This window comes from Bos mutus, chromosome 19 (assembly GCF_027580195.1).
Source record: "Bos mutus isolate GX-2022 chromosome 19, NWIPB_WYAK_1.1, whole genome shotgun sequence".
NCBI lineage: Eukaryota > Metazoa > Chordata > Mammalia > Artiodactyla > Bovidae > Bos > Bos mutus.
Genome location: NC_091635.1, coordinates 20,440,032 through 20,453,159, shown reverse-complemented (window position 1 = coordinate 20,453,159; position 13,128 = coordinate 20,440,032). Strand labels below are relative to the sequence as shown.

General features: G+C 47.5%; 1 protein-coding gene across 7 annotated transcripts in view; it reads left to right on the top strand.

The window, feature by feature from the left end:
• Positions 1-13,128, top strand: part of SPECC1 (sperm antigen with calponin homology and coiled-coil domains 1) — a 233,255-nt gene that overhangs the window by 52,004 nt on the left and 168,123 nt on the right. For all 7 annotated transcript variants that reach the window (XM_070389555.1, XM_070389551.1, XM_070389554.1 and 4 more), the window contains exon 3: positions 4,979-5,117. In XM_070389555.1, coding sequence (XP_070245656.1) covers positions 4,979-5,117 — 139 coding nt within the window. The remainder of the gene's footprint in view (positions 1-4,978; positions 5,118-13,128) is intronic.

The following is a 13,128-nucleotide window of genomic DNA, read 5'->3' as shown; positions in this document are numbered from 1 at the left end:
CTGCCTTTGATGGATGTGTGTTTTGGAAACTGGTTCCAGTGGGAGGACGTCGGGGGAGACACAGACACTCCTCTGGAGGCTCTCGGCTCTTGTCCTGGTCCTTGGGGTCGCCAGGCCTGAACCTGTGAAAGAGGGTGATGGTGTTGGGGGAAGGAATAGCTGAGAGCTGCACCCCAGTGCTCTCTGACCCTCCTCTCCTCTCTGCCTCTGTGGGCAGAGGAAGAAGACAAAACCCAGAGCACAGAAGAGAAAGAGGTGACAGACACTGACAGAAAAGCAAGTGGCTTCCCCCTCGAGTATTTTACTGCCAAAATCTGAGCACTCAGAGAAGCTAAATTATACACTGAACATGACATCCCACCAGCTGGACGCCACATCTCACTACGGCTGCTATACAGGACTTCCGGGTGGCTCAGTGGTAAAGAATCACCTGCCAGCGCAGGAGACGCGGGTTCAACCCCTGGGTCAGGAAGATCCCCTAGAGGAGGAAGTGGCAACCCACTCCAGTATTCTTGCCTGGGAAATCGCATGGACAGAGGAGCCTGGTGGGCTACAGTCCATGGGGTCACAAAGAGTCAGACTCGACTGAGCACGCACACATTACCTACGACTGCTTTGCAGGAGATGGACACATATAAGTGTAGACAGATATGTTTTCACTGGCCCAAAATAGGCAAACTAAAACACATGCACTGAAAGTAGAATGAAAGACCCTGCTTCAGATGCTGGCCTGAGCTGTGGAGCCGTGGAGGAGCAGATGTGTGTGGGGAGGAGCAGGAGCCTGGATGGGATGGCGAGGATAGAGGGGCTGCTGTGAGTCCTCCTCATGTCACTGAGCCCAGCACAGGGAGGCAAGCCCCCCGGACTCCCTGATGCAGACAGGCCACTAGAAGGCCCATGTCTGTTAGTCAGGACTCTCTTGGTCACAAATGACAGAACATCGACTTGAAGAGAAGAGAAATCTATGGAAGACATCTGAGGTTCTGGGTCACTGTGTGCAGGACAAAGGTGCAAGACAGGAGCGTAGAGAGACCGGGACCATGGACGGGACTCCCCGGGACGTCACGTCACCTTTCTCTGCTTCTTTGTCATCTTCTTTGTTACGTGGTATGAAGTCTGGCTGTCAGTCCTGCCCATGCCTCCCCCATTCCTTGGAGGGCCCAGCTAATGCTTGCTTCTGGTTGGTTAAAAGAAAGCAACAAGCAAAGTATTGGGAAAGGTCTCTGCTTGGTGGGCATGAGTCATGTGTTAACCCCATCCAGTTTCCTGTGGCCGGGGCTCAGGGTCCCCGTAAAGCTGTCTCATGGTTTATGTTCTCCTTGAGTCTTGGGGACTGGGTCAGTCCTGTTGTTGTCCTTCAGGAAAGAATGCTCCACAGTTGCACTGCCCGAAGCAGGAACTACCAGCCCGTGTGGCGGTGATGATCCCTGAAGTGTGTTGTGAGTGCAAGACACACATCAGGTTTTGAAGACCGAGTGCAAAAAAAGGAAAAGACCTCATCGGTGTGTTCTACATTAATTTATAATATTTTGAATGTATTGTGTCCAGAAAATATATCACTAAATTTAAGGTTGCCTGTTTCATTTATGTTTTTTAATGTTCCTCCTAGACCATGTAAACTTAGGTCCATGGCTTGTATAATATTTCCACTGACAGTGCTACTCTAAAACCTTTTGGTTTTCAAAGTGTGGAACCCACAGCAGCAGTACCAGCATCCCCTGGGAACTCATCTGAAATGCAGATCCTCAGGCCCCACCCAGACCTAGGGGATCAGAAACTTGGCAGGGGCACTGGGGCTGGGGTGCAGGCATCCGTCTGCGTTTTAACAGGCCCTTAGGATTCTGACAGACCCTGAAGTTTGAGAACCACTGCTCCAATCATTAACATGTTTTGCACCTTGAAAGACCAGATTGTGTTTTGTGCGATTATTTGAGAACTTTAACATCCCCCATCCCCTTTTTGTGGAATTGAAGGAATATCTTAGCTACATGAATCTGTGAGCTGTTCAGACATTTTCCTTTTGTAAGCTTTCATGTACAGGTGCTCAGCAGCTTAAATATCAGTGGAAGCGTTGGTGAAAATACTTATTAAACACATCAAAGCAAGACCAATGCTTTCGTAGGGATCTTGTATAACAAACCAGAGATCTCAGGTGGTGCCGAAGCTGCATTCGATGACCAGGAAACAAAGCCAAGAATGCAGCCGTGAACAGAGAAAGATGAATTAGTAACCTCACTCCAGCCATGTGGCCGGCGTCTCCTGGCTCCTCTTAGGCTCTGGCCCAGTGGAAATGTTCTGTGTCTGATATTGCCTCCAAGAAATATTAAGAGAGGCTTCGGCTGTTTGCCTCAGAGGACAGGAAGGATCAATCTAGGGTCTGTATATCCTGCCTCTGGGGAAAGTACTAAGCAGTGAATCTTTCTCCAAAGGAATTCCTCGTGGAAGGTGCAGGAGAAATGAAGGGCTCCCTGTAAAAGCTTTGCTGCCACCCAAACGGGCCATGCTGCACTAGGGAGACAGCACGACACTGGCCTGGAGCACGTCTGTCTTATCCTTTTGCCAGTGAAGGATGGGATCAGATCTTTTTATAATACAGGTTGGGACCCCAAAGTCCAAGAAGAGGCCGAGGAAGCTGGGTACAGTTGGTAAAATGGAACTCAGAAGTGGGCTTCGGAGTTCACTCAGATGCGTACCATGGCTTGATCTGTTTATCAGGTGAAGAAACAAAAGCACAGAAAAAAAAACAAAAGCACAGAGATAAAGTGATTTGCCCTGGGTCACACAGCCAGTAAGAGGCAGAGCCAAGATTCCAACCCAGGATTCCAAGTCTGGACTTAGAGCTGGTGCCCTAAGCTGCCACCCTGTGCCACCCATGTGACATGGCTTTCTTTCAGCCCTGTCCACAAGCCCTGGTGGTGTCCCCAGCATCTCCTGGCTCCTCTTGGGCTCCAGCCCAGTGGAAATCATGCAGGCCTTGGAAACACAGTCCCGGGCCTGCTTCCCAGTCCTGCCTCACCCATGCAGCCTCGAGCGAGTTAGTTAATGCGCTTTGTCAAGTCCAGTGTAGTCGAGTTATGTTTTGAATTGGAAGTAACATGTGAGTCAAGGACGTAGAAGGACCCAGGCTGCCGCATGTCATCAGCTCCTATCTGTTCCCTTAATTCTACCTCTGACCCTCCAAACAGGCTTACCACCCAATCTTCACAGCAAGAACTTGACTTTGCCTTCCTTCCACCTCCCCAGGTGCTCTCTCTGTTTGCCCACCCCTGCCTGCCCTCCCAGCTGCCTCCTCTCTCCCCTCCCCCAACCTGCCCGAGCCCTCCTTCGCTTCTGCTCACAGAGGGGTCTCTCCAGCAGACTCAACTGGATGGCTCGCCTGGCTGGAACACATGGGTTTCCCTGTTGTCTGCTCATCACGTCCGAATCCTTGTCACTGCTTCTCCTCATCCTTATTTCTCCAGGAGCCGGGAGGGTCCTGCCCTGGCCCCATGTGCTCCCCCTTCCTTCCCCACCCTGCTCCCTGCCCCCAGCTCTTAGCATACACCTGCAGCCTCAGGGACACCCCATCCACTTGGTCCTCCAGGCCTGGTCCAGGGCACCTGCTCCGTGAGGACGCCCACACCTCCCGTTTTTGTTTTCTTCACTGTTCATGAGTCACCACACAGGAACTAGCCCCTTTGCTGGTTGTTGACCCTGAGAGCAGGCCGCCCACTCCGCTGTGACCCGTGTGCACCCTGGCCCATGGATTCGGCACATTGCATGCACTGAGGGTGGACGCCCAGCTGGCAGTAGGCCTTCGGAGCACAGTGTCCAGGATGGTGGGAGCAGCTCTGGGGGCTGTGGTGAGAGGAGAGGGGGCCCAGGCTCTCTGTTCCACCCCCTCCCCGTTCTCCCTCTCTGGGCTCCTTAACCTTCAGGAAATGGCCCTAGAGCAGGATGGGGCCCTTGACCAGTGTGGTGGCCCGGGCTTCCTGCTCCAGGTCTCCCATTGATTCGAGGGAATTTTCATGCTGTTTCTTGGAGTGTCATGTGTGTTTGCGGAGGCTCCAGACACCTGCCTGCCTCGTCTTTTAGAAGGATCCCCTCCACAGCCATCTTTAACCAAGACTCTGTAGTTGGGAGAACTTATTTGTGGTTTTTCTCCTTCAGCTCAGGTATGGTTTACCTGGGCCAGAGTGTGAGCTCATTTAGGGCCACCCCTCCCCGCACCCCCCCACACACACTTCAATACCCTTCAGCAAATGTTTGTTCTCTGCCTTCCCTGCCGGGGAAGGAGGCAGACAAGGAGCAGGGGTCCTGCTGTCTTTCTGCCATCCCTAACCATTCTTCTGGCTCCACAGCAGTCCCTCTCCATCTGAACATGGTGTGTATGAGGTTGCCTGCCAGCGCTTGGGGTGGGCACCTGTGGATGTTCACCTGTTTGTATCTCTTCCCTCTGAGAAGGGAAGAACCTCCAGAGGTTTTTGTGCTACTTTTTATTGTCTTTGAATTTCTTGTGTGTCGCTCTCTCCTGACTTCTGTGTGCCATCTAGTTCTTTTTCATTGGTTCCCAGTCTTTTAACTTAAGAAAAAAACAATAATACATCAGGACCATCCTGGTGGTCCAGTGGTTGACTCCCTGCTTCCAATGCATGGGGCATGGGTTCCATCCCTGCTTGGCCTGCACGCTGGGGGCAGGAGGTGGGGGTGTCTCAGCCAAATAATACATAAAAATACACATCATATTTTTAAAACTTCATTATTTGAATGTGATTGATGGGTGGTGACTGCCCACGACCTTACAGGGATCTCTGAAGCAGTGCTGGAGGATCGCGCTAGGACCAGAGGGCATCTGGGTTTGTCCACTCTGCGCTGTTCCCTCCGGCCCACTGCTGCCCGAGGAACGGGGTGGGCAGGTGGGGCCCGCTCTGTGGTTTGCTGGTTTTTGGCGCTCCTTCCCGAAAAAGCATCTCTTCACCCTTTCTCCTCCACCTCTCAGCTCAAGCGGGCCAGCAGCGAGGACACCCTCAACAAGCCCGGGGCGGCCGTCGCTTCCGGGGCAGCAGCTCGGCTGAAAAAGACGTCCACGTCCGGGGCCATCTCCGAGCTCACGGAGAGCCGCCTGAGGGGCCCCTCAGGTAGGCGGGAGTGGGGACAAGGAGAGAGTCAGGCGGTGGGGGCGGGCAGGTGGGAGGGTCTCAGGGAGGTGGGGGTAGGTGGGCGGGGTCTGGGGAGGGGCGGGACACGTAGGGGGAGCCCGGGCGGAGGAGCCCTGGAGGCCCTTTCTTGTCCATTTGAAAGCATCTCAGGGCTTCACTCCCCCTTTCCCCGTAAGGTCTGTCAGGACCACTTTGAGTCAGAAGCTTTTAGGCAACATTCCACAACGCGGGGTTTCTATGTCTCGGGGAAACAGACACAAGGGGACATGGAGGCGGTGGGGAGCCCACTGTGTCCCTCCGCCCCTCTGCTTGTCCGTCACTTTGCACGTGTGGCCTTCGTGGGGATCCAGGCAGGGTGGTACAACCGTGGGGCTGTCTTGGGATCTTGGTGCCGCAGTGTAGATGAGTGCGTGGGCCCGCAGGTCCCTGGCGGAGCTGCCCAGCCTGCATCCTGGGTCTTGTGGAGACCAGGAAGATCTCAAGACTGCTTACAGTCGCTCAGACGCCGGTGGCTGCTGAAAGCCGTGGGCATTCTCTGTGTTAGCAGTTTCTTGAGAAACAGAAAAGGTTTTTTTTTTTTTTAAATCCATTATTCAGAGCATTGCAAACTTAAAACATCAAAGAATATATTTCATTTTCTTTTGCAGCATGTAGATAAGAAAACTGAGCTTTCCGTGGTCCAACTCACAATGCAGGCCCATAAATAATAGTAATGTATTGCTTAGTCATCCAAGATGGGAACAGCTAAAATGTTCATTTATGATAGGGGTTTAATGGTAGCTTACTTGTGACTTTTTCACTTTTACGTAAAATATCACAGATTAGCTTTCAAAGGCACATTTTAATTTACTCAGTTTTCAAAAAGTTGAATCTGTAAAGAATATATGTGACTTTTTTTATGATGTGGGAATGGCCTCATGTTTATCTACAACCAGTTTTACTTTTCAAAAGACTGGTTTCATACTAAATATGTACACATTTGGTTTTTCTAAATAATTATATTTATTGATGTGCAGGCTTTACTCCACTTGTGGTGAGCAGGGGCGACTCTAGTTGCTGTACTCAGGCTTCTCCCTGCAGTGGCTTCTCTTGTTGCAGAGCACAGGCTCTAGAATGGGCTTCAGTAATTGTGGCTCCCAGGGTCTAGAGCGCAGGGTCAATAGTTGTGGCTCACAGGCTTAGTTGCTCTGTGGCATGTGGGATCCTCCCATATCAGGGCTGGAACCTGTGTCTCCTGCATTGGCATGTGGATTCTTTACCACTGAACCACCAGGGACGCCCTCACACATTTTGTTTTTAAAATACAGCATATGAAAGTACAATATATTTTTATCAAGCCAGCCTAAGACAGTTTTTACAAGTTAACAAAGCACCACTAAAAAACTAACCGACTGACCTCGCTCTCAAATATTGGTGTAAAAACGTGAGGTGAAAATTTTAGCAAGTAGAATTCAACAAATTAACAGCAATAGTGCATATCAAAACCAAGTGGATTTATGCTATCCAAGATTGGCTTACCAGGAAATTCAGGAATATAATCCATCACACAATATTGACAGGCTAAAGAAGAAAAACCGTGAGGTCATCCTGATAGAGATGGAACAAGCCTTGGACAAAGAGAGCACTCTTTGATTTTACTTTCACTTCTTTCTGATTAAAAAAAAAAAACAACTCTTGGTAGATTACAAGTGTATGGGTACTTTAGTGATACAAAATATATGTCTCTCCAGTCAAAACCAGCATTATGCTGTATGGTAAAATCTTAGAAGTATTTCCATTAAAATCAAGAATGACTTAAGGTTCAGTTCAGTCACTCAGTCGTGGCCGACTCTTTGCGACCCCATGAATCGCAGCACACCAGGCCTCCCTGTCCATCACCAGCTTCCGGAGTTCACTCAAACTCACGTCGGTTTTTCTGCAAGTATTAAGCTAGGCAGTGAGACAGGAGAGCTATAGGAGGGTGTTCATGTTAGAATATAATGGTGATTTTATGCAGACAGTAACATTTTATGCTTAGAATTTCCTGAAAGTTGTGTCCTGAAAATGTGTTAGATACGATAAGAGTTCAGTGTGTGGCTGATAATAGAATGTGAAATATCAATAGCTTTCTCATCAGTAACTAGTTAGGAAAGATAATAACATAAGAAATAATCCCGTTTATAAAGGAATGAAAAAGGTAAAATACCAGTAGTAAGCTTAATACTGGGACTTCCCAGGTAGCACAGTGGGTGAAGAATCCACCTCCAAAGCAGGAGATGCGGGTTTGATCCCCAGGTAGGGAAGATCCCCTGGAGAAGGGAATGGCAGCCCACTCCAGTATTATTGCCTTGAGAATTCCGTGGAGAGAGGAGCCACAGTCCACAGGGTTGCAAAGAGTTGGACACAGCTGAGCATGCATGAACACAAACAATATGACCAGGGCCTATATTTTAAAAATCCTAAAGCTCTTTTTAAAGGACATAAATGAAGGTATACATAAGTGGAAGGATATATATACCTGGTTCTTGGATAAGACTAAATATAACAAAGATTAAATTTAGTAGATATGTTAAATAAAACAAATGTCTGAAGTATCTTATGAATTTGTCTTCATCTCAGTTATAGTATCAGTGGGAATTCAAGAGCAGAAACACTGATAAAATGAGACCGATTTATATGAAACAGGAGTTCTCAACCCCAGGCAATTTTGCCCTTCACCCCAACCCAGGGAACCACTGGCAAAGTCTGCAGACAGGTTTGGTTGGCATCATTGGGGGTGATACTGCCATCTAGTGGGCAGAGGTCAGTGGTGCTGCTAAACTTCCTGCAAGGCACGGGATAGCCCCTCACAGAAAGGAAGGGTCCTGCCAGAAATGTCAGTAGTGCGCTGTTGATAAACCCTAGTCTAGAAGAATAAATCCTCTCAGATAACCAGGAAGTTTCTGAAACATCAGCGATTGGGGAGGACTATTCAGTGGAGCAGAAAGTCCACAGGATTGGAGGATTTCGTGTAGGATTACAGTAGTATTTTCTATCAAGATGGATAATTCACTCACAAGTAACGACTGATTGGGTCTTCAGGAAAAAATAAAGCTGGATCCCTATCTCATGCCTCTCATCAGAGTAAATTCCAAGTGGATTAAAATTTAAACCTTAAAAAGTGAAACCATGAACGTGCAGAGAGAAAACATCAGAGAATGAACTTGTGGTCTCGGCCTTGGAAAGAACAAGCACAAAAGTCAACTGGTGAAAAAAAAATCACATAAATATTACACACTGCTTTGTAAATAAGGGGAAATTATTTGCAAGACATGTAACAAAGGGGGCTTATTTACAATGAGTTTGTATAAATCAATAAGAAAAATAGTACAAAAAAAAAATGGGTAGTTCATATAAAAAGGAAATACAGATAGCCACTAGAAAGATGCTGGGACTTCCCTGGTGGTCTAATGGTTAAGAATCTGCCTGCCAATGTACGGGCACAGATTCAATCCCTGGTGGAGGATCCCACATGCTGCAGGGCAACTAAGCCTGTGCACCATGACTACTGAGTCTGTTAGCCCTAGAGCTTGCGCTCCACAACAAGACAACAGCAATGAAGACCCAGCACAGCCAACAGAAAAAAGAGACTAAGTCCCACTTAGACGTAAAAAGATATAATTCAGAGCAATAATTACAGTATGTGATTTCCCCTAACAGATTAATAAAAATTAACATGATTGAGGAACTTTCTTGGTGGTCCAGTTAGGACTTTGTGCTTCCACAGCAGGGGACACAGGTTCAACCCCTGGCCAGGGAAATACGATTCCACATGCTATGCAGCACAGCCAAAATAAATTTTAAAAAAGAACTACAAAATGATTGATAATTTTTTATTTAATTAAGGGTGAGGGGAGCCACACCACATATTGCTGATGACAAGGACAATCTGGTAAAATCTCTCTACATTTGAAACATGTATGATCTTTCACCAAGGATTTCTACCACTTAGCATTTAGCATTATGTTGGACTGTGAAGAAAGCTGAGAGCCAAAGAATTGATGCTTTTGAACTGTGGTGTTGGAGAAGACTCTTGAGAGTCCCTTGAACTGCGAGGAGATCCAACCAGTCCATTCTAAAGGAGATCAGTCCTGGATGTTCTTTGGAAGGACTGATGCTGAAGCTGAAACTCCAATACTCTGGCCACCTCATGCGAAGAGTTGACTCATTGGAAAAGACTCTGATGCTGGGAGGGATTGGGGGCAGGAGGAGAAGGGGACGACAGAGGACGAGATGGCTGGATGGCATCACCGACTTGATGGACCTGAGTTTGGGTGAACTCCAGGAGTTGGTGATGGACAGGGAGGCCTGGCGTGCTGCACTTCATGGGATCGCAAAGAGTCGGACATGACTGAGTGACTGAACTGAACTGATATACTTGAAAAAGAATGCCTATATACATGAACAAGATGTTTGGTTGTGGCATTATTATAACAGTAAAACACTGGAAATACCCAAGTGTGTATCAGTCCAGGGCTGGTTGCATAATGAGATTTTGGTATGGCAGAATAGTATGCAGCCATGAAAATGGACACGGTAGATTTATATGTACCGACAGGGAAAGATTATTACTAAGTGGGGAAAATAAGATGGTGTGTATAGTCTGACCTCATGTGTTTTGATTTTTAAATATATGATTTAATTTTTGAAATCATAACTGTTTTCCTGGAAGGATATAGGGATGTTACTTTGAGGAGAGTATTGAAAGTGGTGGGGGAAGGAGACCTTCCATATTAGATCTATCTATACTGTTTCAAAATGTTAAAAACACATACAGACATTGCTTTAGAAATTAAAAACAGAATCAATTCAGTTCAGTTGCTAAGTCGTGTCTGACTCTTCACGACCCCATGGACCGCAGCACACCAGGCCTCCCTGTCCATCACCAACTCCCGGAGTTTACCCAAACTCATGTCCATTGAGTCGGTGATGCCATCCAACCATCTCATCCTCTATCATCCCCTTCTCCCGCCTTCAATCTTTCCCAGCATCAGGGTCTTCTCCAATGAGTCAGTTCTTCGCATCAGGTGGCCAAAGTATTGGAGTTTCAGCCTCAACATCAGTCCTTCCAATGAACACTCAGGACTGATTTCCTTTGGGATGGACTGGTTGGATCTCCTTGGAGTCCAAGGGACTCTCAAAAGTCTTCTCCAACACCATAGTTCAAAAGCATCAATTCTTTGGTGCTAAGCTTTCTTTATAGTCCAACTCTCACATCCATACATGACTACTGGAAAAGCCATAGCCTGGACAAGACGGACTATAACCTAAATTTTTTTTTTGCTTTAGCCCAATCCTTACTCTTCTACTTGCCTTTTAGTGTGTGTCTTAACCATTTGTTAGTCAGTAGTTTAACTGCTTAATCATAGCACATGTTCCCTTTATTCAGGATCCTAAAGAAAGACTTTGTAAAACCAGTTTTACTGGTTTTCTCACTCCGTGGACTTTAGTTTTCTTATTCTCATATTGAGGAAATATGCACAGATCTTCAGCTCAGTGATGTCATAGCAAAGGTCTGTGAATGCTTCATAAGCTCTGATGGGCTATTTGGAAAGTATTCCAACAGTTATCATTCAAATTCCTGAATGTAATGAGATTACCTTGACTGTAATGAAATTACATCCTTTGACTTAATCAAGTTGGATTAAAAAATTGCACTTGTCTATGGAGCTTTTGGGTTTTAAGTGCGGGCAGTCCTCAATATTTTCCTATCAGCTTTTGTACAGCTGGCACTTTTGTACATGGTCACATATCCCCAATCTGCCCCATTCCTGTGAATTAGACCCATGCATCAGCTGACAAACCGGCCATTAGGAGCACTGGCCGGCAGGTCGCCCATCAGAGGTCTGTCTCTGCTGCAGGTGCCAGCACCCCTGCCACTGTGCAGTCGTGTTAGGTGGTTCTGTGAATATCAGCTCACACTTTGTCTTTATTTTACGTGCATGAAAACCAGGGGAATGAGAGCACTGGCACTAGTAATAAGTGTGGGTTTTAATATCTCAGGACCATTGAGACAAAGAAGGAGGTGACTCACTGTTAGAAAGGGCACCCCCATTAGGAGCTCACTGGAGTCACCACCACTCTGTAGATTCAGCTGTAAAGACAAAAATAAAACTAAAGAAAAGAAGGAAAATACTAGCAGTACGTGATTGATTTCCTCCTAAAGGAAAGATGTAATTATAAATTGTATGTAAATACTTAGGGGACAGAATTCTTTTTATGGCCCTCAACATTTGGCTTTGGGACATGTTTTCGGTAATGGCGTGGGATGGTATAATCTGTTTTCTTTCAAGTATATTAATTTTGGAAGGGATCCTGTCATGAAACAATTATACAGTGTTGTGGTTTTAAACTCATAGCAGTTAAACCTGTGATCAGCCTATATTGTACCCTTTGCTGGAAATTGATCTGTCCTTGGGGAGGAGCCCTCAAACCTAGCACAGAAGAAAATGCTCACTCTTTAGGTAGTACTGATCATGTGATGGCAACTGCTGCTAATGCGCTGTCCAACCTGGGTGCTTGGGGAGCTTGGTGAAGGGGCTGGACTGTCTCCGGGTTCTGATGTCCAGGCCCGAGCATCCCCAGGGCCCGGTCACCATCTGCAGTACCCAGAGCAACCACTGGAAGGCAGGAAGGGGTGTGGACGGGGCAGGTGATCTAGCCCTACCTGGCACCTTCCTCCACCCCACCCTGCACCAGGTGCTGGCCTCGCTCAACCTCACCACAGCCTCCAGGAGAAGGCAGTGTTTCGTCCAGGTCGTGACACTTCAGGGAGGTCACACGAGCGTTACTTTGTCTTCTGATGCCTGCCCATTTCCACACTGAACACCTGCTCTTCCCAACTGATTTTGAATCAATATTATAACATCTCTGTGGTAGAGCCCAGCCCAGACACCTGCTTCTTCCTTTTCTCCCTCCAGTGTCTGTGATGCAGATCTGGTCTTAACTGATGGGCATGGGCTTAGAGAATGGGGTAGCCCCTGGTGGTAGATGGCTGTCCTCCCTGATACCCCCTAACTGCACATCCCAGGGCCCCAAGAGATGCTGAGCCTTTTAGGTACCCCCCTTGCCAAAGCTGCAAGGGGGCCCCACCAGTAGATGGCAGCCTCGTCCACACACTGACTCATGTTCTGGGAGCCCCCACTCTGACTAGAGGTCCTTTTGACATTCATGCAATTAGGTCAACAAACATTTTTGAGTGCCTACTGTGTGTCTGACACTGTTTTAGGCAACAGGGCAACCTCAGGGGGCAGGACGGAGATCCCCCATCCATGGAGCTCCATGAACAAACATTGATGAGAACAGTGCAGGCACATGGCTGCAGCCAAGATGGGAGGGGCGCAGGGCAGAGGGCTGGGGTTGGGGGCTGAGGGAAGGAGTGACTCACCTGACCTCGTTTTATTTACTTTTTATTTTTATATTGCAGTATAGCCAGTTAACGGTAGCTATATTGGTGGCTCAGATGGTAAAGAATCTGCCTGCAATGCGGGACATCTGGGTTTGATCCCTGGACCAGGAAGATCCACTGGAGGAGGAAATGACTAGCCACTCCAGTATTCTTGCCTGGAGAATTCCATGGACAGCAGCCTGGCAGGCTACAGTCCATGGGATTGCAAAAGAGTTGGATACCACTGCTACTAGTCAATTAACAATGTTGTGTTAGTTTCAGATGGGCAGCAAAGGGACTCAGTCTGTTATACATGTATCCACTCTCCCCCAAACTCTCCTCCCATCCAGGCTGCCACAGAACATTGAGCAGAGTTCCCTGTGCTATACATTTTAAATATAGCAGTGTGTACATATCGATCCCAGAGTCCCTAACTATCCCTTCCCCCGACCCTGGCAACCATAAGTTCGTTCTCTAAGTCTGTGAGTCTGTTTCTGTTTTGTATCATGTGTTAAGATTCTACATATAAGGGATGTAATATGATATTTCTCCTTCTCTGTCTGACTTATTTCACTCAGTATGACA